General features: G+C 34.2%; 1 protein-coding gene across 3 annotated transcripts in view; it reads left to right on the top strand.

Annotated features, from left to right (window-relative positions):
* Positions 1 to 24,586, top strand: part of LOC115209263 (guanine nucleotide-binding protein subunit beta) — a 165,393-nt gene that overhangs the window by 138,086 nt on the left and 2,721 nt on the right. The window contains exons 1-9 of one of the 3 annotated variants that reach the window (XM_029777560.2): positions 15,179 to 15,397; positions 18,355 to 18,436; positions 18,873 to 19,018; positions 20,261 to 20,263; positions 21,988 to 22,051; positions 22,780 to 23,009; positions 23,853 to 23,982; positions 24,189 to 24,260; positions 24,360 to 24,576. In XM_029777560.2, the coding sequence (XP_029633420.1) occupies positions 18,377 to 18,436; positions 18,873 to 19,018; positions 20,261 to 20,263; positions 21,988 to 22,051; positions 22,780 to 23,009; positions 23,853 to 23,982; positions 24,189 to 24,260; positions 24,360 to 24,576 (922 nt within the window). In that variant the 5' untranslated portion in view covers positions 15,179 to 15,397; positions 18,355 to 18,376. Of the gene's footprint in view, positions 1 to 15,178; positions 15,398 to 18,354; positions 18,437 to 18,872; positions 19,019 to 20,260; positions 20,264 to 21,987; positions 22,052 to 22,779; positions 23,010 to 23,852; positions 23,983 to 24,188; positions 24,261 to 24,359; positions 24,577 to 24,586 lie in introns of those variants that run through there. The other 2 variants (XM_036501483.1, XM_029777561.2) reach the window with 2 other exon arrangements.

Below are 24,586 nucleotides of genomic sequence, written 5' to 3' on the forward strand. Positions count from 1 at the left end.
AAGACTAACACTCAAACCATAACCCCATATCAGGCAAAATAGACAAAGTTTATTACAAAAAGTTTTAACTATTACCAAATTATTTATATTTTTCATAGTTTTTTTTTTAGCTTTATTACTTTTCTTAATTTCCTGTCCTTTCAGAAATGCAATTAAAGAAACAATATAAAATCTTTAATTAATATAGCCACGAGCCAGGTTGTGTTGTTAAGAAGTATGCATTTCAACTATGTAGTTTCCAACCAATGCCTTGTGAGTGAATTTGGTAGAAAGAAACAGTGTAGCAGCCCTGTGTGTGTGTGTGTGTGTGTGTGTATGCGTGTGTGCATGCCTGTGTGTTTGTGTAGTCCTCCACCAATGCTTGGAACTATGTTGGTTTATTTATGTCCTTAAACTTAGCAGTTTAGCAAAAAAGAGTCCATACAATAAGTACCAGACTTAAAAAAAAAAGAGTTGATTTGTTTGATTAAACCATTCAAGGCGGTGCCCCAGCATGGTCACAATCCATTTAATGAAACAAGTAAATGATAAAAAGTAATGTTAATTTCTTAAGAAGGAGTGAAGCAAGAAGTTATTACCTTCTTGTTTTTCTTAAGACATTTTGTACAGTTGGTAAAAACCATGTCTTGGATTCCATTGATCATCAAGCTAATATCATTCCACAAAGGCTGGCGAGCTGGCAGAATCATTAGCATGCCAGGCGAAATGCTTAGTGGTATTTTTCTGCCATTACTTTCTGAGTTCAAATTCCACTGAGGTCGACTTTGCCTTTCACCCTTTCGGGGTCGATTAAATAAGTACCAGTTACCCACTGGGGTTAATGTAATTGACTTAATCCCTTTGTCTGTCCTTGTTTGTTCTCTCTATGTTTAGCCCCCAGTTGGCAATAATGAAATAAATATCATTCCACATCATTTAATGTCCATATTCCATATTGGCATGGATTAAATGGTTCAAAATGATCCTACAAGCCACCTGTGAAGGTTTGTGGCTTAGTGGTTAGGGAATTCAGTTCGTTGTGTCCTTGAGCAAGACACTTTATTTCACTTTGTTCCAGTCCACTCAGCTGACAAAATTGAACTATACCTATATTTACAAAGGGCCAGCCTTGTCACATTCTTTGTCATGCTGAATCTCCCTGAGAACTACATTAAGGTTAGGTGTGGCTGTGGAATGCTCAGCCACTTGCACATTAATTTCATTAGCAGGCTGTTCTGTTGATTGAATGTACTGGAACCCTCATTGTCATAACTGACTGAGTACCAATTGTATTCCACTGTCTGCTGTGGAAAGGTTTCTGTGGTCAAATGCCTTTCTTTATGCTTACAACTTAACAGAGTATACTGGGTGGTTTTTCATGGCACCAGCACTTGTGAAGTCATCAAGTAACTCATAAGACAAGGCCCTTTAAGGAGTGGGGGCATAGAATTGTGGGAGGTGACTTTGTACCAGTTGTTTAGAGGCTGTATTATGATTGGAGTAGAGGAACAGGTGTTTTGCTGTAAAGGAGATACATGGCTGCCCCAGCAGGAAAGGGAGAAAGGATGATGAAATGAGGAGACAGGGCACATACCTTCAAGATTCAAGAAGGTAGAAAAAAAGAACAGGGTCAGAGAATCAAGAATGGCCGAATGAATAGGTAGGTTTATAAAAATGGGAAAAGAGAGGGACAGACATTAGATATGAGGATAGAAAAATTGAAAGGAAATTATTAGTTATGTAAAGAGCAAACTCAGTTTTACAGTAAAGGGGAAATGGGAATCTGTGACCATCATGCTTTTCTCAGTGGTTTCAACAATTCAATTACATCAAAGTGAAATTGTCTGACCAGGAATCAAAATTTAAGGAGTAAACATTTTCGAACCCTTTCAGTTCAACAAATATCATCAATAGCCCATCAATTTACCAATTCAAAATACCTGAAAACACCTCTCTCTCTCTCTCAAAATAAGGACCAGTAATATATATAGGTGTTGATTTGGATTTTGCTCTCCTTCCAGACAAATACTGATCTGTTGCTTAATCAAAATAGATCAGTATTTTTCTCTAAATTCCTTCAAAGAAATTCTCTGCTCGAAATATCAGAACTTATGTCTCTTCATTCCATGTTGACTTAACTTGTTTTACAAATATTTTAAAATCAGTATTTTTATTGCAAACAAAGTTACATGTCTTTATTCCCCAAATGTCTTTGGATATCACTTTTAATAACAATAAGTTTATTGTACACAGTACTCACATGCACTATATGTCAGAAGGGTAAAATAAGGGACAGAAAGCAAAAATAAGTCAATGTAGGTTGTCTATTCTATGCTTTGTTCTGGTGTACAAAAATGTTTCCAAACATCATGGGTGCTGCACTGTTTATTTTATATTTTATTTTATTTTATAAGTGTGCCCACGTGTGGCCAACATTGTACATGGTGACTTGTTAACTTAGGCAAAAATCACAAATATATGAGTGTTTCAATTAATCTCAGAATATTACTGGTGCTCGTTTTATCAACTTCAGAAAAATAAGTCTCTGTAGGATTCAATCTCACAACACAAGGAGACATAACTAAATATTACAAGACATTTACTCTGGCAGTCTAGCATTTTTGCAACCCCAATGTTCTCATATTTCTACATATTAATCAAATTTATTTTCCATATTTATTCATGTATAAGTTGTGCTCCGAATTCAGTGTTAAATATTGGTACAAGATTTTTTCCCTTCATAGTTTTTGCTTTAACCCATGTATATTGCACCCCAGTTTTTTCCAGTTAAAATCAAGTAAAAAATAGTGCACCTTATACATGAGTAAATATGGTACCTCATTTTTTTGTGTTTCTGTCTATACCAGTGGTTCTCAACCATCTTTTACTTAATGATCTATTTTACTTAGATGGACCTACATTGTCACTCAATATATATAATTAAGAATAGTATTAAAAAATTATAAATATTTTGTGTATTGTAAAAGTATAACCAATTTATTGCTTATAAATTTTAACAACATAATCTTATACGGACCCTGGTTGAGAACTACTGGTGTATATAATATTTCAATTGGCTTGTTACTAATCACCTTCAAATATGATATTTCTACAAACATACTAAATTTTTAACCCTTTAACATTTAAACATCTAAACTGGCTATATTGGGCCCAAATATTCTACCTGCTTTATGTTCAAACTGGTCAGATCCAACCTCTCACAACTATCTTACAATATCATTCTAAGACTAAACAATCACATCATCAAAATTTCAAAGCTACAAGATAATGCATGATTCATTAAAAACAATGTGAATAAATTAGCATTGCGTTTGATAGAATAATCCAATTGCTAAAGGGTTAAGCAAGGCTTGAACACATGAACTAAATTTCAAATCTGTTATTTATTCACTGTTCTGCAGTCCCTTAGGACAATGCATACTACTCAAATAGAAAATTTGTTTACTAATAATTCTTAGGTATATTTTGACTTCAGTGTTGCCAAAACCATATTATATTCTTGGTACTAAAATTTACAACGTAAAAAGAAAAATAGCATATGATTCTCCATTTAAAAAAACAGCAGGGAACTTGCTGAAAGAGATTTAGTTACTAAGTTGAGGAACTTTCCAGAAGCTTTTATTTTGTTGGCTTGTGTGTAAGAAATGATGATCTTGATGATAATGATGATGCTGATGGCAACAGTGGTGGTAGTTAAGAAAAATATAGTACAACAATATAACTGTATCTTAAGATTCAAGTTTTTATTAGGTGGGAGTTAAGCTGTAACGTTATTTCTTTTTTTTTTCTTTTTTGGTGTGGTGGGTGGAGGGTTGAATATCCAGTGGCAGATATGTCTAAGTGATATTGATTTCTAATATAGGCATATAGCCTGAAAATGTCTATATTTGATTATATTCACCACTGTACTTATCTAGTATCTACTTTATCAAACTACAAAGATCAAAGACAAAGTTGACTCTGAGAGAATTTGGGTTAAAAATGTTACTAAATGATGCAAGGCCTTTGGGCCTAGGCTCAAGTACACTGTCCAAATATGATATACCATTTGTAGTAGATTAGAAGTTATTATATTTGCACTGTCAGTTCAATGACTTGCAGTTACAGTTAGATAACATTCTACTAATGAGGTCCACTAGGGGTGAAACCTGCCCTGGTTTGTCCCCTGACTGCTCAAAAGTCATACTCATGCCCCATTGCATTTTTTGTTAGATTAATTTTAATTAAGATTTCAGGGTTGTCTCCCTTAACTTTTTTGACCAGAACTATTCATTTAGGTGATTAACACATCTCTAAAATTGTAGATTTAATTAAAAATGTCATTGTTTGCTACATCAAGTACATTGGTTTTCACTTATATCTACTCAGCCATTTTTGTTGTTGGTTTGGGATTTTCTAGGTCTGTTTTTGTCCACTCCATCGCAGCATATCACCCCTTGTTGTGTCTTTTGTCATCTCTTTTACAAAGTTCAGTGTTCTGAGTTCAACCTTCACCATCTCTTTCTCAACCTTCTTTTTCTGCAAGCCCATTTCATTTGGATTGCATTTAATGTTAAATGTTAATATACCATCTCATATCCACAATTGAAGCTGTATTAAATTAAAATAGCCATCTATGTATACACTATTGATAGGCCAGTTGCTGCAATATTTGTCCTGAAATAACATGTCATGGACACACAGGGTTAAAAAGATACAAATATCGGAAACTGATGAAAATTAACCCCAGTAATGAAAAGTGAGAATACCAGAGGCATTTATACCTTTTGGGCTTTTTAAAGTGGCATATACTCACTGCTATCCACATGCTCAGGTGAAAATTCATCATTTCTGATATAGGAAAAAGGTGTTATAACATTCCCTGATGTTGCAAGTAGCTTCTCAGGTAAATAAAAACTTGGTATATGCAATTGAGACAATGTTAAATCAAAATAACCAGCTATAAATCATACTCAATGTATACACAGTCTGATATTTTTTGTGTTTTTAATACTGCAAGTCCTTAAGAGATATTATCTCAGGACATATACTGCAGCAACAGGTCTATTGACAGTATGTATACATTAAGTATTATACACAGATGTGGGTTTGGATCTGTGGTAAGAAGTTTGCTTCTCAACCACATGGTTCTGGGTTCAGTCCTACTGCTTGGCACCTTGGGGAAGTGTCTTCTATATTGTAGCCTTCAACTGATCAAAGTGGATTTGGTGGATGAAAGTTGAAAGAAGCTCATATATGTACACATATATAAAAAATACCATTATTATTATTATTTACAGGATTGTAAAATGGGCACTGTAAAAAACAACCATTCACTCCGAAAGCATATATATATCATCATCATCATCATTTAGCGTCCATTCTCCATGCTAGCATGGGTTGGACGGTTCAACTGGGGTCTGTGAAGCTGGAAGGCTTCATCAGGCCCAGTCAGATCTGGCAGTGTTTCTACGGCTGGATGCCCTTCCTAACGCCAACCACTCCATGAGTGTAGTGGGTGCTTTTTACGTGCCACCCGCACAGGTGCCAGACAGAGCTGGCAAACGGCCATGAACGGATGGTGCTTTTACGTGTCACCGGCACGACGGGGGCCAGACAGAGCTGGCAAACGGCCACGAAACGGATGGTGCTTTTACGTGTCACCAGCACGGGGGCCAGGCGAGGCTGGCAACGGCCACGAACGGATGGTGCTTTTACATGCCACCGACACGGGGGCCAGACAGGGCTGGCAAACGGCCACGAACGGATGGTGCTTTTGCGTGTCACCGGCACGGGGGCCAGGCGAGGCTGGCAACGGACGCAACGGATGGTGCTTTTACATGTCACTACATGTCACCGACATGGGGGCCAGACAGGGCTGGCAAACGGCCACAAACGGATGGTGCTTTTACATGTCACCGACATATATATATATATATATATATATATATATTATATATGTCTCCTCTCGTCTACCTTCGTATCTTCGCACCAGCTTGAAGTCTGTCCCCTCTAATACACGTGCTCTCTCTCTCTCTCTCTCTCTCTCATTCATCTACAAGCTATAATCCCGAGCGCAGATAAGATAAGTTTGAATGCTTATTTTTCACTTCTCGACTGACCAATTCATTCATGTTTCTCTATCTATCTAACTATTTTATCAAATTTCTCTATTTATCTATATATCTATCTATTTTATCTAATTTTATTCATTTCTCCTCGTCTACCTTCGTATCTTCGCACCAGCTTGAAGTCTGTCCCCTCTAATACACATGTGCTCTCTCTCTCTCTCTCTCTCTCTCATTCATCTACAAGCTATAATCCCGAGTGCAGATAAGATAAGTTTGAATGCTTATTTTTCACTTCTCGACTGACCGATTCATTCATGTTTCTCTATCTATCTAACTATTTTATCAAATTTCTCTATCTATCTATATATCTATCTATTTTATCTAATTTTATTCATTTCTCTTCTCGTCTACCTAGCTCCCCAGACTCCGGTCGAAACCGTCCAACCCGTGCTAGCGCGGAAAACGGACGTTAATCGATGATGATGATGTCTACATGTGTGTGTCTTTGCCCCTCAATTTCACTTGACAACCAGTGTTGGTGTGTTTGTGTCTCTGTAACTTAGCAATTTGGCAAAAGAGAGTAATAGAATAAGTACCAGAAAGAAAAAAGAAGAATTACTGGAGTTGATCCATTCAACTAAAATTCCTCCAAGTGGTGCTCCAGGATGGCTGCAGTCTAATGAGCGAAATCAGCAAGCAGTGAATTGGAAGAGTCATCAGAGTATCGGATATAATGCCTTGTGCTGTTTAATTCTGACTCTGCTTTCTGAGATCAAATCTCACAAAGATCAACTTTGCCTTTCATTCTTCTGGGGTTGACAAACAGAAAAAAACTACTAATTCCAGGTAGTGAATGGTGGAATTGTTAGAGAGTCAGGCAAGATGTCTTGCAGTACATATTTTGGGTGTTTTCAGTCTGACAGCAACACCTGTAAAAATGCAGGTGCCAAGGTGCCAAGCTGTTCTGACTCCCAAATTGGTGGCCTTTCCATTGAATAAGCATTAGTGGCATGGAGAGGAATGACTTGCATATATGGGCAACTGCCAGTCTCCCTAAAAAAACATCTCATCTTAGCCTGCATGTACATTTGTAAAGAAATGGTCGTCCTAGATCGACAGAACCATCACTACCACAACCACCAGCAACAATACCACCACCACCAACACTATCACCTCTACCGCCACCACCACCACCATTGTAACAAAGATTCTTGTAGATTACTTTACATCTTGTGTTTGCTTTTCTTATTTAAAGTTTACTCTTTACATCTCTTCAAAAAATATACATTTTTTTCATAAACAGTAACTTTCATCTAAATTTCATCTAAACCTATAATTAAGAAACCAGTCAAAGAGAGAAACCACTCTTGAAAAATGCAATAAATAACCACATAATCAATATGTTATATGTAATAGCCAAACAAGCATCAAAGACGTGATAAATATATTGTTAACAAGAAAAGTTGCTTTTAGTATACTTTCATTGGCTTTAGTCAATAGGTGTTGGCATAGCTGAGTATTTGAGCAGTTTGCTTCTCATCCATATAGTTTTAGTTTCAGTTTCACTTTATGGCATCTTGGGCCAGTGTCTTCTATAGTTACTGAGCTGACGAAAGCTGTGTGAGTTTGGTAGATGGAAGCTTAACCCTTTCGTTACCAACCCGGCTGAAACCGGCTCTGGCTCTGTAGTACAAATGTCTTGTTTTCATAAGTTTTGAATTAAAATCTTCCACCAAACCTTAGTCACAATTTATGCTCCTAACACAAGCTGAATCATAACTAAGTTATTTTACTAAATTCTTTGTTATATTTAAAGTAATTGAAAGAAATACAGAACATCTCAAAATAAATACAGTAACGAAAGAGTTAAAGAAGCTTATTGTGTTTGTGTATGTGTCGTCATTAATTGATGTTTGTTTTCCATGCTGCTATGGGTTGGCTGATCTGACAGTTTGACAGGAGCTGCACCAGGTTCTGTTGTTTGTTTTGGTATGGTTTCTACTGCTGGATGCCCTTCCTAATACCAACCGCTTTACTAAGCATGCTGGATGCTTTTTACATGGAATCAGCACCAGTGCTCTTTAAGTCACATCATTGCACTCAGGATCGCGAGATTGTTTTCACTTCCTGGACCGAGTGGTGTGTTGTGTTCTTCAGCAAAACACTTCATCCCATGTTGCTCTGTGATCACTTTGACACCTGACATGTGGTAAACTGTTCACCTGTTCAGACAACACCAATTTGAGGGAGGGAGGGAGCTAATTTGGAGCACATCCATTTAATCATCAAATGAATCATTTGTGCAGGTTGTTCAACAGAAACTGACCGCTCATATTGTCTTCAATGAGAGATTCCATATGCATAGATGAAAATGCATACATACATACATACATACATACATATATATATATATATATATATATATATATATATATATATGTATATAGATATCATTATCATCATCGTTTAATGTCTGCTTTCCATGCATGCTCACATGGGCTGGACGATATGACTGAGGACTAGCAAACCAGATGGCTGCACCAGGCTCCAATCTGATCTGGCAGAGTTTCTACAGCTGGATGCCCTTCCTAATGCCAACCACTCCGAGAGTGTAGTGGGTGCTTTTACGTGCCACCGGTATGAGGGCCAGTCAGGCGGTACTGGCAACAGTCATGCTCAAGTGGTGATTTTTACTTGTCATCTGCACAGGAGTGAGTCCTCACTGGAATTGAAAAAACTGGAGTCAACAAAAAGGATATATATATATTTTTTTAATCACTACAGTTGTTTCCACACAACGTAGTTCTCCAGGTGTGCAGGTACTTGATTATTTGATTATACATAACACACAAACATACACACACATATATGTATATATAGTTATGGTATATTCTGTTAAGAATGCAGTAGAGTACAGCATAAAGCTCGTCCACCTTCAGATTTCACCCTTTGCTGTCCAGTAGCAGTATTTATACTTACTTCCAGGTTTGTGTTTGGGCATCTGCCATGTGTGAATGGATAATTGGAAAAACATGGAGTCGACAAGAAGGAGTACTGTTGGACATTTATTTTTTCTAATCACTACAGTTGTTTCCATGCATCGTTGCATGGAGAACCCCGTTATGTGGAAACAATTGTAGAGATTGTACTCCATCTGTACTCCTTCTTGTTGACTCCAAATTTTTTGTGTAGCTGTGTGGTAAGTAGCTTGTTTACCAACCACATGGCTCTAGGTTCAGTCCCAGTGCATGGCACATTGGGCAAGTGTTTTCTACTATAGCCTCAGACTGACCAAAGCCTTGTGAGTGGATTTGGTAGACAGAAACTGAAAGAAGCCTGCTGTATGTATATATATATATATCATCATCATATATATATATATATATTATATATATATATATATATATGTATATAGATATCATTATCATCATCGTTTAATGTCTGCTTTCCATGCATGCTCACATGGGCTGGACGATATGACTGAGGACTAGCAAACCAGATGGCTGCACCAGGCTCCAATCTGATCTGGCAGAGTTTCTACAGCTGGATGCCCTTCCTAATGCCAACCACTCCGAGAGTGTAGTGGGTGCTTTTACGTGCCACCGGTATGAGGGCCAGTCAGGCGGTACTGGCAACAGTCATGCTCAAGTGGTGATTTTTACTTGTCATCTGCACAGGAGTGAGTCCTCACTGGAATTGAAAAAACTGGAGTCAACAAAAAGGATATATATATTTTTTTAATCACTACAGTTGTTTCCACACAACGTAGTTCTCCAGGTGTGCAGGTACTTGATTATTTGATTATACATAACACACAAACATACACACACATATATGTATATATAGTTATGGTATATTCTGTTAAGAATGCAGTAGAGTACAGCATAAAGCTCGTCCACCTTCAGATTTCACCCTTTGCTGTGCAGTAGCAGTATTTATACTTACTTCCAGGTTTGTGTTTGGGCATCTGTCATGTGTGAATGGATAATTGGAAAAACATGGAGTCGACAAGAAGGAGTACTGTTGGACATTTATTTTTTCTAATCACTACAGTTGTTTCCATGCATCGTTGCATGGAGAACCCCGTTATGTGGAAACAATTGTAGAGATTGTACTCCATCTGTACTCCTTCTTGTTGACTCCAAATTTTTTGTGTAGCTGTGTGGTAAGTAGCTTGTTTACCAACCACATGGCTCTAGGTTCAGTCCCAGTGCATGGCACATTGGGCAAGTGTTTTCTACTATAGCCTCAGACTGACCAAAGCCTTGTGAGTGGATTTGGTAGACAGAAACTGAAAGAAGCCTGCTGTATGTATATATATATATATATCATCATCATATATATATATATATATATATATATATGAGTACTCTTTTACTCATTTACTTGTTTCATCCATTTGACTGCGGCTATACTGTATATGTTTGTGTGTCTGTGTTTGTCGCCCCACCATTGCTTGACAACCGATGTTAGTGTGTTTACATCTCCATAACTTAGCAGTTCAGTAAAAGAGACCAATAGAATAAGTACTAGGCTTACAAAGAATAAGTACTGGGGTCAGTCTGTTCGACTAAAGGCAGTGCTCCAGCATGGCTGCAGTCAAATGACTGAAACAAATAAAAGAATGTATATGTATGTTTGTATGTATAATGTGAGTAGTCTTGTAGCTCCTCTTTAATCAGAAGCCTGTACTGTTCTGGCCTCTTCTTTCTTACTTTAACCCTTCATCTAGCATTATGTCACTTCCCACTTTTCTGTAGCCTCATTCAGTCATGCACATACACTCTTTTGTTCTTTACTTGTTTCAGTCATCAGACTGTGGCTATGCTGGGGGCACTGCTTTGAAATTTTAGTTGAATGAATTGACCCCTGGACTTATTTTGTAAGCCTGGTACTTATTCCATCGGTCTCTTTTGCTGAATTGCTAAGTTGTGGGGATGTAAAGTTATGGGGATATATATATGTATATATATGTGTGTGTATATATATGTGTGTGTGTGTATGTATATATATATATGTGTGTGTATATATGTATATATATGTGTGTGTATATGTGTATATATATATATATATATATAACTACACTCACGGAGTGGTTGGCGTTAGGAAGGGCATCCAGCTGTAGAAACATTGCCAGATAAGACTGGAGCCTGGTGCAGCCTTCTGGCTTCCCAGATCCCCGGTCGAACCGTCCAACCCATGCTAGCATGGAGAATGGACGTTAAACGATGATGATGATGATGATATATTATGTGTGTATATATATATATATATATGTGTGTGTGTGTGTGTGTATATATATATATACACACATGCAGATTGTGTTGTAAGGTATTTTGCTCAACTCAGTGAAAAACTAAGCTTCTTACTCTTCAAGTTCAGTCTTTATACCTTTAAACTTTTATGTGCATCATGTCTAGCCTATGTCATCTTTAATACCTCCCTGTCAGCTGCACTACTGATTAGCATAGACCAACATTTCCTCTGGCATTAAAGTTTATATCTGTAGGCCTAACACACCGCCCAGTTTAATTTCACCACCTGTTCATTAATACCTTTAGTTGAGTACATTGTATTGCAAGCATTTAAAGCCACACCTTTTGGTTCATTCCTGCCCTTGTTTCTCTTGCAGATGTTTTAGTTGTATCAATCTCTCAAGTCCAGATTTTTTTCTGCAAATATCATAGATACTTCTCCTTTTTTTCATGACTAATTTTTTTTCTCCTGCATAGCAGATCAGATGAAGAGTCACTGTGACTGAGCAGACATGGGTTTGACAGCCTCTTGGCTGTTGCACAGGCAGAATGTAAATGAATGTAACTAAACATTACATGCTATTTTGTCTGGCACCATTTCAGTTCTGCTATCCATCACAATAATAACTACTTATATTCTCTGTCTCAAAACTCTTCTCTAATCAAGCAGTCTTCATTACTACTTTGCCTAATAACCTATTAATACATCAAAGCTAAATGACCCTTTTAGATGTTATTAGTCTGAGAAGGTTCCTTTGTCATCAGCTCTTCAGTTTGTTCATATAAGCTTTTTTTTCTTTTTTTCACTAATGATGCATTCCTTGAAGTTTCGACTAATTTGGCAGTATTTCAAATTTATGTCTAGATCAATTAAAACGATTCCGTCAATGCTAAGTTCATTCTTATAACATACAATTTTAACTCCTTTTGCATTTCATTTTAATTTTCACACATTGAACAATTATCTCGTCTCTTGAAAAGAAAAAATGGAGAACTACTACACTCCCCTTCTCTTAGAAAAACAAAACAAAATTATATGGTATGGTGAGCACTATATTCTCACAACTGTATTCTCTCTACTGGGTATTTTCTATTGAATTGCCTCCAAAACTAACTTATAGCTAAGTAGAAATGAGGGCTTCATGCAAAGAAACAGTGTAGTTCTTGTTATTGTGTAGAAACTCCTGTCCTGCAAAATGAAACAATAAGAAATGAGAGCTGAAATTCTGGCCCTTTTAGTCATCATCTTCAGTGAACGAACATACTCTAATTCTAAGCATATTTTCTGGGTTTTTTTTTATATGAATTCTTCATTCAAGATGATTCTTTTCTTCAAAAGTATAAAACAACTCACTATTCAGTTTATTTATCACTTCAGGTCTTTATGTCAGTGACCGTTTTCTGAATAAATAAAATGTGTGTAAACAAACTAATAGAGGTTACATTTACATACAAGGAAGTTTTACACTTCATTCTAGATCAGTGGTTCCCAAACCTTTTATTTAAATGAGTTTCCCCATGGATCCCTCTTAATATGCTTATCCTTATATATATATACATATATGAAATTTTGAATTTAGTTCATGGACCCCCAGTACTACCTTTGCAGACCACAAGGGGGTCTGCAGGCCCCAGGTTGGGAACCACTGTTCTAGATCATTCTGTGAAAATAGTACCAACAGAATATAAACTTCCAACCGAGAGTATTACAAAAGTTTTCCCTAAAGAATTACTGTTATTTACCATTATACATCCATCCAGTGACCTCTTCTGCAACCTTAATATTCTTAGTATTGCCAAAATAAGATTGTAAATTGTTATAGTTGTTAACATGCCAGATGACCTGCCTTGTGGTATTTACTGCAGTACTTTGCATTCTGAGTTCAAATCCTACCAAGGTCAACTTTGCCTTTCACCCAGTGTAAAGCAGTAGATTGGCAGATATGATGACTCCCAGTATTTCTTCTAGCTCTTTGTGTTCTGAGTTCAAATCCTAATATAACCTTTTGGGACAGTGGAGTTAATTTGTCAGCTGGTTTAACACGACTACCTGGTCCTTGGTGCCTTTATGAGAGTCTACTTTATTGCAAGTATTTGAATCAGGTCCCCAGTTGAAGAATGCCTTTCTGTCTCCTCATTCCCACTAATTTAAATGTCCAGTAAAGTATCATAGGCACTGCATTTTCTCCTGACTAAAAGTTAAAAAGATTTTATCTGAGAGCCTGAGCTAAAGTTTGTATTAGTCCTTAGATATTACTGACATTCTGCAAGGTCCAAATATGATCCAAAAGGAAATATATCTTCCATTCTGCTGGTTTACCTAAAAATGCATTTAAGAGAAAGTTATTTACTTAATCCCTAATTGTGTTATACTTTTATCAATTGAACCCTTCATAAATATAGAGAATTTAAATATTTAAAGCTCTTATTGAGACCCTGGTCAGCCATATAAAGCAGACCTATAATCAAACATTCTCAAATATTTTTTACTTTCATTTTATTTTCAAAGTCTGTCTTGACCTACATTATACAATGCATTCCCGTTTTAGGTTTGATGATTACCAATTAACAAAGTTGATCAAAGTGATGAAACCTACGGTTAAATACAATATGTGGACTTGTAATTGTTATAAATTATATTATACTGGGACAAAGGAGTTGTTGCATGTGAGAGAAAGACTACGTAGAGATACTTTATATGTATTATCTAATTCAGGGTTTTGTGTTCAAATCTTACAATGATCAAATTATAAGGTGAAAATCCTGATCCAATATTGTGCCTCTTACAGGAAAAATATTTCCTTCACCAAATTAACTAGTCCTCTTCAGACCAAACAAGTTGCTAAATGCATCTGATTCAATACTTTTGTCTCTCTTCCTCTTTATATTTTCTCTCTTTTCTTGTGGGTTTTCATCAAAGATGAGCTAACATTCCTAATTCTGAAGGACCATTTCTGTTGAATTTCACATATTGAATACTTTTAGAGATTATGAATCATCAAAAGCTGCTTAACTATTTTCCTCCTGGACTGTGGTGATGGGTAAAAGATGAGGTGATATATTTTAATGAGGTGATGTATTTTATTTTTCCCCCGAGAAAGGAAAACCTATCACAAATTCTCATTTTCTCTGCTCTATAGATTTGGGGCTTTGTGTTCATATAAATACAAACATAATATAAAACAAAAAATATATATATTATGTAATGATAATGGTATAGAGCATCGAACTAATTACTTTACAATGTGTGATTTCCTCATTTTGACGTCCCGGTATTGACATCACTTATCATCCTTCCGGGTTCGATAAGTACCAGTGAATTAACGAGGTTGATATAACCGACTACATCTCCCAACTGAAATGTGGATTCGTTATCTATGTTAGAAATTATTCATTAGGGTAGTGATGAAGATGTCACTTGTAATAGAAGCAGTATTTAGTGATACTTTAGATACAGTATCTAATTCTGGATCTTGTGTTTTTGCGTTCAAACCTTGCTATAGTCGACTTATGTGCTGATACACGAGCTCGATAAAATAAATTATCAGCATCAGTACCTTTTTTTTTTTTTTAAACCAAAAAGGTGCTTGGTCTTAAGTAAAAGAAATTAGTATCATTATAGTTTTTAGCAGTCGAAGCATCAAGTTTTTAGCAACAGTAATAGAGCAGAACAGCACATCATCATACGGTATTAGCAACAGCAGCTGTAGTAATAGCAACAGCAACTGTAATATTAGCAACAGTAGCAGATATCGTTGTGCAATGCAAACTATAAACCGCTTCTGTTCCCAGAAGCCGTTAGTAATCGACTGTCTGCACATTATTTATGTTAATGAGAGCAGCGAACGTCAGCAAGCTAACGCGCATGCTCAATCTCATGCCAATATCTACGGGGCTGCGTCTTTGAAAAGCAAGGGCACCGCACCCTGGTAAAGCGGATAGCGACCGGGAAAAAAAATAATAATAATAATTTCTTATAATTTACATTGAAATTCATGCTACATGAACAGGAAATAGGAACGTACAGTTAACGTGCTTTATAGTGTTCAAAAAAATCGGTGGATTTCTTTATATACTATTGTTTAATTAAGGGTAAGTATGAAGACAGTATGTCTTTCCATAACGTCGTGTGGATTTTCCTATTGAATGATCTCTTTTCGCCTTTTTGTTGTTTTATTTATCATAATTTGGAGCCGATCACCTTCCTTGTATCTTTTGTTGTTTCATTACTAAATTGTTACGTTCTTACACCATTAAATGCATGATTGAAATGTGCATTTCGGTGTCCACTTAGCTTTCAAATTCCTCTTCATATCTGTATGTATGTATATATATGTGTATATATCTGATAGAATATGGTTGCCGATAATGCATCAGATGACACACTATACGGGCTGTCTAATCTTGATAATGAATAATTTCCTCTTCACCATAGCCGTACCACATACATCTGATTGCTTTATCGGCAACCATATTCTTTAAAGACAAAACAAGAATTAACATCCAATTTCGACATCTAATCAAAATGGTTGTATAATAAAAATGTGTGCCACAGCTAGTTGTTAGCCGCTTATTCTTCATTACATGGCTGCACAGTTGTTACATGCACAATTTTGTCGAGTGATATTCATCACACCACACATTAGAAATGGACACACACAGCTTAGATTAACTCGAATTAAACACCAATGTTGTGAAATACAATTTAAATGATATATTTTACTGTTAAAAAAACATCCTTCGACATTTTTCGATTATTTTAATGTTCCTCGTCTCTTCGCTTCGCCTCGCCTCCAAAAATTCCTCAAATATCCTGATATTTGTTGCAGACTTTCATTCGATCTTGCATCGCCTGATAGATTATTACTTAAATCAATCACCTGGACCACCTCTTTTTCCTTTCTTATAGACATTAGTTTTCCATCCTAGATTTTTTTTAATTTTAATTATCGCATCTATTTCCCCCTTTATACATAATATTTAAAAGAAATGCTTTCATTTCTCAATATCTCACATATCCCTGTTTTGTTTGTAGTTGTCTTTTTTTTAGTTAAATTCTTTTCATTTCGGTTCAGAATTAATTTAACAGTAAATTAAACAATATAAATTATTTAATTGCTATAGACGATCAAGTACATAAGAGTTTTAAAAGCTTCCTCTATTTAACTTAAATTTTATTAGATGTCATGTTGACTTATAAACTGAATTATTTTTCTATAACAATAATAATTTTAAAAAACTCCTCATTCTGACAGATTTACTTTGTTTTCTGTGACATTGTCATTGTTTTTACGTTGACTATATTTTTTTTTTTACTGTATATGGAGCTTTCTTTTTTAAATGTCTGTCTTGGAAATGTCACTTGACAGAAACGAGAATAGCTATACATTTGGTTGTGTATGTAATATATATATATATAGTCACTTCTATGTGTGTGCATATACCTCCAGCTATTAATAAAATATGTGTGTATAATATAATATATATAGTACTCTGCAAATAAGCATCGAGTTGTCTTTTGCTTTTTTTGACTGTTTTAAATTGGAGTGTGTGTGTGTCTGGATGAATATATGTAGATAATTAAGGAAAGAGATTATGAGGAACTCTGTAAATTTATTAAGCTCTTTTCCATCCAAGAATCGTTTGTTTAGAATGTTTTGTGTAAGTATTGTTGTTGTTGAGGTAACAATACTGAGGAGGTGTGAGCGATGTTTTAAAGAAAAAAAAAAAAACAGTGGTAGAGCAGTAGCAGGCCAGCCAGCAAGTCAGCCACCATTGCTATATTCAACATGGCGAGAGTGGAGAATAATTAATGTCTTCATTGAGCACCACCTTCGCTCTGACGTAAAATGCCAATATACACCACTCATTCTTGCTTTTAATTCTCTCCCTTTTAAAGCAATCTTGATGCAATTCTATGCTAAATATCTTTTTTGTGGCTATATCGCCAAAACTTTATATATATAAATATAAATATATATTTATAATGTGTGTGTGTGTGTGTAGCTCTGGCGATATAACCGCAAAAAATATTTTGCATTACATATATATTATATATACGCGCGCGCACACTCATTTATAAGGATATATATTAGTGTCATCAGTTTCGAGCGAATAAACTACTGTATACATTAAAAATTTCATTTTCCATTTCTACACATTTACTTATGTTTATATATATACAAAATATTTTTGCGGTTATATTTCAATCGTTTTGCACACACGCATATATGTCTATACATAAAGATATATAAAGATATATATATATGAGAGAGCGAGAGAGAAATTCATAGATAGGCATTTTTTTCTCCGATTCCATTTTCCATTATTCCAAATTACTGTACTTAATATAGTTGTTTCTCAATAAAGATGTTGCTAAAATATTCAGATATTTCCTACGTGAACTAGTTTTTTTTTTTTTTGTTTTTTTTCTCTCCATCTTATGTCGTCTACTAAATCTTCACTCTGCCTAGATTCCATCCTTCATCGTTATTAAAATTTTGCAATATGTAATATATATATATATATGTATGTATGTATGTATGGGAGATAGAGTAAACTTTTCAACAAAATTAGCTTGTCTAACTTTCATCAAAACGACTCTTCCCATCAAAATCGTCAATCGTCATTAATGAATCGTAAGTGTTGAAAGCCAAACTTCCGTTTATTTTAGCTCAACACAATTTTCTTATGGCTTGTCTCTAAAATTGTCCAGTCTTTCTCCATCGCCAATCTAATTAAAATGTTAGCATTTTTTTTATTTATTCTTTCTCCTCTTGCAATTTTAATGTGTTCTTTTAATCATTTGTTGACAGTGTTACCGAAAACAGTTAGCTTATAATGAGGTTAATAACGGCTTAGGTTGAGGGAGTGGTCGTAGTAGTAGGATTTTAATTTGTTTCCACCTTATCTATTAGAACATATCGACTACACCTTGAATCCAGTCAATTAGCTCGGCTTTTCTCACTTCACTTTCGACGTTTTCCAGGTTTTCACTTCGTTCATACAACTTCTGTTGGAGACTCATATTTTAAACTTCATTTTTTCAGTGAGATAACAAAAAAATCAACCATGACTAGCGAACTTGAAGCATTACGGCAAGAGACCGAACAGTTGAAAAACCAAATTAGGGTAAGTTTCTGCTTTGTTTATTTTATATACCTATTTATATAGGTTTATTTTTAAACATTCGAAATATATTTTTGTTTTGGAGATTTGGAATGAATTTAAACGTTTAAATTTCTTCGTATGACCCTGTACACTCTCATAATATTTGATTTTCAAATCCATTATTCATACATTAACAGAACTTCTTTTTGTGTGATGGAAAATTAATCTGTTATGAATCTCAAAAATATTTGTGGAACTGTCACAGAATTGCAAGCATGCCCCATAATAAACATTATTATTTAACTGTTATTGTTCTGTCAGCTTAGTAAATGTTTTGCCTAACAAAAGTGAAATACTAGTAATGTATCCATTATTCGTAATAACATTTGGCTATCCCTCAGTATGTGTGTGTATCTATGTGCTTTAAGTTATCAAATTAACCCTTTCTGATTATTAGGAAGCTCGGAAAGCTGCTGCCGATACAACGTTAGCAATGGCAACAGCAAATGTGGAACCAGTTGGAAGGATACAAATGAGAACAAGGCGTACACTCAGAGGTCACTTGGCCAAAATATATGCCATGCATTGGGCATCAGATTCTCGGTATGTTTTCATTTTAGACTTGATTTAAAATTTCATTGAATCTATTGTAAAAGTATTTACTCATCTTTCTGGGATGGAATGTGGAACTTTTACTGCTTTATTGTAATTTTGCTAAATGAAAAATTAACATTTACCAGGTCTCAAGTGCATTAGTATTTAAAAGGCTGGTAACTGCTTGAATTGTGAGCTTTGTTATCTTGTGTAGTTAAAATACTCGACTAAATTTTATGTAGAATGCCAGACAGTCCAACCTGTTTTGTTGCTTTTGATTGACTTGTTATAAAAACAATATTTTGATTACCAGGTTGATATTACTATATTACAAAATTTTTAATTGCCAATTGTACAACTAAATGTATGTGTATTTGAGACGTTTCGACTTTTAATCCCTTGTTTAGTATTCTCTTGAATAATTTTTTAATCTTGTTGGTAGTGGATTAAGCTGTGGTTAGAATAAAACATCTTGTCTTTTAGCTCCTCATTTAATCAGATTAATACTTCTGATGTGTTGTTTTATTTTTGTGTAGTAAGTCCTCTCTGTTGCTATTAGCATTTAAATTGTATTTTACCCAATTTTGTTTTATATCTAATTAACATACTTGAAGATTAGATGAGTTAATAATGAAGGCAAATATTGCTAAATTCAAAATGCAGGACTGAACATTATGTGCAATGTAAATTAGAATGGCCACTTAATTACTTGAAACCTGAATGTATATCTGTAGCGAAATCTAGTACTACTTTAAAACTAGTAATCATAAACTCCATTTAAAAGTTAAAGGCTGCTATGTTGGAAATAGTAGAGTGGCTTCTTAACTGTCTAATTTAATTAAATAAATAAAATGTCTTTCCAAATATTTGCTTCTAGTTTTTTTTTTTGTTTGTTTCCCATTCTTAGCATGTTTTATTGTAGTGTATTCATATAGACATCAAATAACTCCAGGTCAACATAGCTCTCAAGAATTGGTTTGATGGACTTGATTAATGGTCTTCATGAAAAAAAAAAGCAACTGTAGATTTTCCCCCACATAATCTAACAACTTAATCGTATGGTTATGATTTTTGTACAATCGGCATATTGGAGGATATTCCAGATGTTAAGAATATCTTCAACTATGTTGGTTTTCTGTTACATGATTGTATTTGATGGGCTTTATAACTGAAGCAAATTTACTTTTAGCTATCAAATGAGCATCATTAATTTCAGTTTTGTTTTTCTTTCCACTATCTGCGTGAGAACAGAAGGTAATATTATTTAAACAATTTGGCACTTTTTTGCTTGAATATGGTTTTTCATTTTATAGATATCAGAAGGCAAATATGTTGATATTCATTACCTCACAAATTGGCTTTTCTTCTAAAGCTGATTGCTTTTCTCTAGTGACTAGATTTTATTTTTTTTATTTTGTGTATATTTTTAGTTTCATTTTCTCTTTTTGCTTTTCTCTTCTGATGAAAGCCATTTTAATTCTTTTATTTCTTGTTTGTCTGGGTTTTCATCCTTTTATTTTATCTCCATAACTTTACCTAGCCGGGTAGTTTGTCATGCTTAAATATTGACAAAAATTGGTATTCCTGATTGCATGTTTGTACACCTGTTTGCTATATCTACTGCACCTGGATTTACTGTGTAGCATTTAGTCATGCCTTAACTTTTAATCTAAAATGTAAAATTTACCTGTTGAACTATAGTGTTCTATTTTGGAGGGAAATTTTACTGTTAGCTTTAAAAATAAAATATTACTTTAACACTTTTCATGAAAAGTTTAATTTGGGTTGGGAAATTTAACTATTCAGTCTAATTACACTTAAACTTTATTAAATTCTCTCTTGAGAACTTCATTGCTTATTGGCAAATATTTGGGGAATATAATAAATCTATTATATATACATATATATTTTATATAAAAACTATAAAATGACTTAAATTTTTAGTCCTGAAAATTTGAATTTCTAAGATTCCTTTTTTTAGAAATTCATCTTTTTAAATTTAAGGCAAAAAACAGTTAAAGGCTTTATTCACTATAGAGAGTACTTTCCAGAAATTTATGCACTGTCTATATATTTTCACACATTTCACCACTTCTGAAATATTTATTGTAGGCAATAGTTCACTTTGAATATCTCACTCTTTTTTGCATGAACATTCTAAAATTTAATTGCAAATGTTGCTAACATTCAGAAATTTGTTGAAATTGATTAATTTATAAAAGATTAAGTTTTATACTTTAAACATTAAAATTTAGCTTGGAATCTTGGAATCATAGCTTTTTTTCTTTCTAGATAATTAACTAGGTAGTAAAAGAAATTAAATATATGTATTTAATAGTGTAATATCAAATACTTTTCCTAACGAATATGTTTTTACATATTTCTTTCAAAAGGATATGTATATTATTTACATCTGGCCATATATAGAAGATTGAAACTGCAGATTAATGCATTTTCCATATGAAAATATTGATGCTACTTTAAAGTTAAATCATTTCTTCAGCATAAAAATTTACATGAAGTGTTTTTGTAATGTTTTGTTTTCATAAAACATTTTGAGATTTGAGTGTGTGTGTGTGTGTTTGTTTAAATTATATACACATGCACACATATAAATATATGTGCATACATTCTGTGTATGCATGCTGGTTTTCAAGCTACATGAGTAGCAAGTTACAGGATACAGTCAGTTACATTATTGATTTCATCCCAGATGGCATTACTGGTTTTGAATGTATTTATGTAGTACCTTTTGACTTTTACCCCTGAAATATATTACATAACTTGAAAATGTTTTAAAGCATTAAGTGAAATGTCACCTTTTTTTTAATCCAGTTTTTAAAATGTATACTTTTCTAATTTTAAACTTCATTTTAGTCTAAATTTTGCACTTACAAATGTTTTCCAGTTATATCAATGTACTATTAAGTTCATAGATACCACCCTCATTTGAATATTTTGTATTTCTTTCAACTCAGGAATTTAGTATCAGCTTCTCAAGATGGTAAACTAATTGTATGGGATGGTTACACAACAAACAAGGTAAGTTAGTGTATCATTTTTTCTTAATATGCAAATAGTCCTTAATGTTAAAGTTCTCTGCTAAACAGTATTTTCTACCTCCAATCACTAAAGATTAAACAGTATTATGAATTTTTATTTTTAAGCCTCTCTTGCTACTTAAAACTGTATTACAGTGTGTGTGTGTGTGTATAATAATATAGGTAGCTTATTAGCAATTTAACAATCTAATGGCAAATTTATAGACGTAACTTAAGTACTATGTGGTACTGGCATTGCTAGAAATAAGTCAAAACAACTCAACAGCTACAAATACATTGTCTTAATAACTGGTAAGGAAGATAAGTTCCCTAGCAGACAGATCACCAGTGATTTCAAATTTTAATGCAGAGCATTTTAATTCTCATCAGTGGCTCTTGCTGCACCTAGGGTTAAAATCAACTCACCTTGTCAGCTTATAAGAAAACTCTTGAACTCGTACACTGATTTCAAAAACAGTAAAAGTGAAAACTATAAATAATATAGGTGGCTTATTAGCAATTTGACAACCTAAAGGCAAATTATATATTTGTATCTCACTGCAGACCTTTTGACTGGTGGTCAGTTCTTATATAGATCTGATGTTTGGGGGTTTCTTTTTGTGTGTGTATCTTGCTGAAAAGATTGAGCTCTTGAAAGAGTGATTTTATATTGAAATCCTTGTGTTAATATTTGCTTTATAACTTATTAAATATATTTTTATATTTTAGGTTCATGCAATACCACTCCGTTCCAGTTGGGTAATGACATGTGCCTATGCTCCCACAGGAAATTATGTAGCATGTGGTGGTCTGGATAATATTTGCTCCATTTACAGTCTAAAAACTAGAGAAGGAAATGTGAGAGTTAGTCGGGAATTGCCTGGTCACACAGGATATCTCTCATGTTGTAGATTCATAGATGACAACCAAATAGTCACCAGCTCTGGAGATATGACATGGTAAGTAATTCACTTGTCCCTCAAAATAAGCATCCATATAGACTATTCACATTATTTCCATATCCATAACTGATTCTTAATTTTACAACAGCTGTAATCTTATATATTGAGCTAATGGATTAAAACTGAGCAAGTTTATTACTTGACTATAGTTAATCAGATATTGGACAATTTGTTCAGCTTTATTTCCAAGATCTCTCTCTTCTCATAGTGTCACAGTTTGCTGCTTTGTTTTCAGTGATCTGTTGCAAATATTTCTTGGCCTATTTATATTCCTTACTGCTATTTATTCAATCAGTTAACTCCACACCCTGCTTTGTTTTTTTTCCACTATTTTTATATCATTTATCCAACTGCATGTTCAGCAAGGTCATTTATCTAACTAAAAGTAGCCATTGATAAATATGTAGGCCACTTGGCAATTAGAACAATCACTGTATATTTCAACAAAACTCTTGGCTATGGTGCCCTTAAGAATGTTGATTGGTAAATATAGCTGTTTAGTGATGATCCTAAGCTTGTCCACTAAATAGAAGTGTTACTTGTTTCCTGTGGGCAATTTTTCTAATTAATAATTGAACACTACTACTTATAATTTATCCCAGGTAGCATTGTATGTGTTACTTTTTCCTGAATTTATTATAATCTGTTAATGTATGTGTGTTCACTCTAATTTTATTTCCTTTGGGAAATGCTAAAAAACATTACCTCACAGATTTTTCTTAGTAGCCAGGTTAGAACGTAACACCTGATTTAAAATGCATTTTGGAGGTTTTTTTCTAAATTCTCTTTTTTTAATTATTATTATTATTGTAATGTATTTGTATGATTTTTTTTTTGCAGTGCATTGTGGAATATAGAGACAGGAAATCAAATTACCTCTTTCACAGGTCATACAGGTGATGTAATGAGCCTTTCACTTGCACCAGACATGAACACTTTTGTATCAGGTGCTTGTGATGCTTCAGCTAAGGTTAGCACACATCAACTTCATTTTCTTTTTCTTTGTTTTTTCTTATTTATATATTTTGTAATTTGATCAGCTATCTTCATTCTTTTGAAAAAATTTCATAAAATTTGATTGTAGATCTCTATCTCTCCCTTTTAATAAGTTGTTACTTATATGAAGACTAAAAAAATATACAGAATTTCTTAGTAACAATAGTTATTATTTTTCAGCTCTTTGATATTCGTGATGGTATATGTAAACAAACTTTTACTGGACATGAATCTGACATAAACGCCATAACAGTATGTGATACACTCTTTCTTAATTATATCTTTTGTTTGGACTTTGTTCTCCTTAGTTGGATATTGAAAATTTGCTGAAATTTAATTTTTCTTTTGTAGTATTTCCCCAATGGATTTGCCTTTGCAACTGGCTCCGATGATGCTACTTGTAGATTGTTTGATATCCGTGCCGACCAGGAAATTGGAATGTATTCACATGACAATATTATATGTGGAATTACATCAGTTGCCTTTTCTAAAAGTGGTCGTCTTTTACTTGGCGGTTATGATGATTTCAACTGCAATGTCTGGGATGTCCTTAAACAGGAACGAGCTGGTAAGAAACA

Source organism: Octopus sinensis, linkage group LG3, assembly GCF_006345805.1.
Source record: "Octopus sinensis linkage group LG3, ASM634580v1, whole genome shotgun sequence".
In the NCBI taxonomy this organism is placed as follows: Eukaryota; Metazoa; Mollusca; class Cephalopoda; order Octopoda; family Octopodidae; genus Octopus; species Octopus sinensis.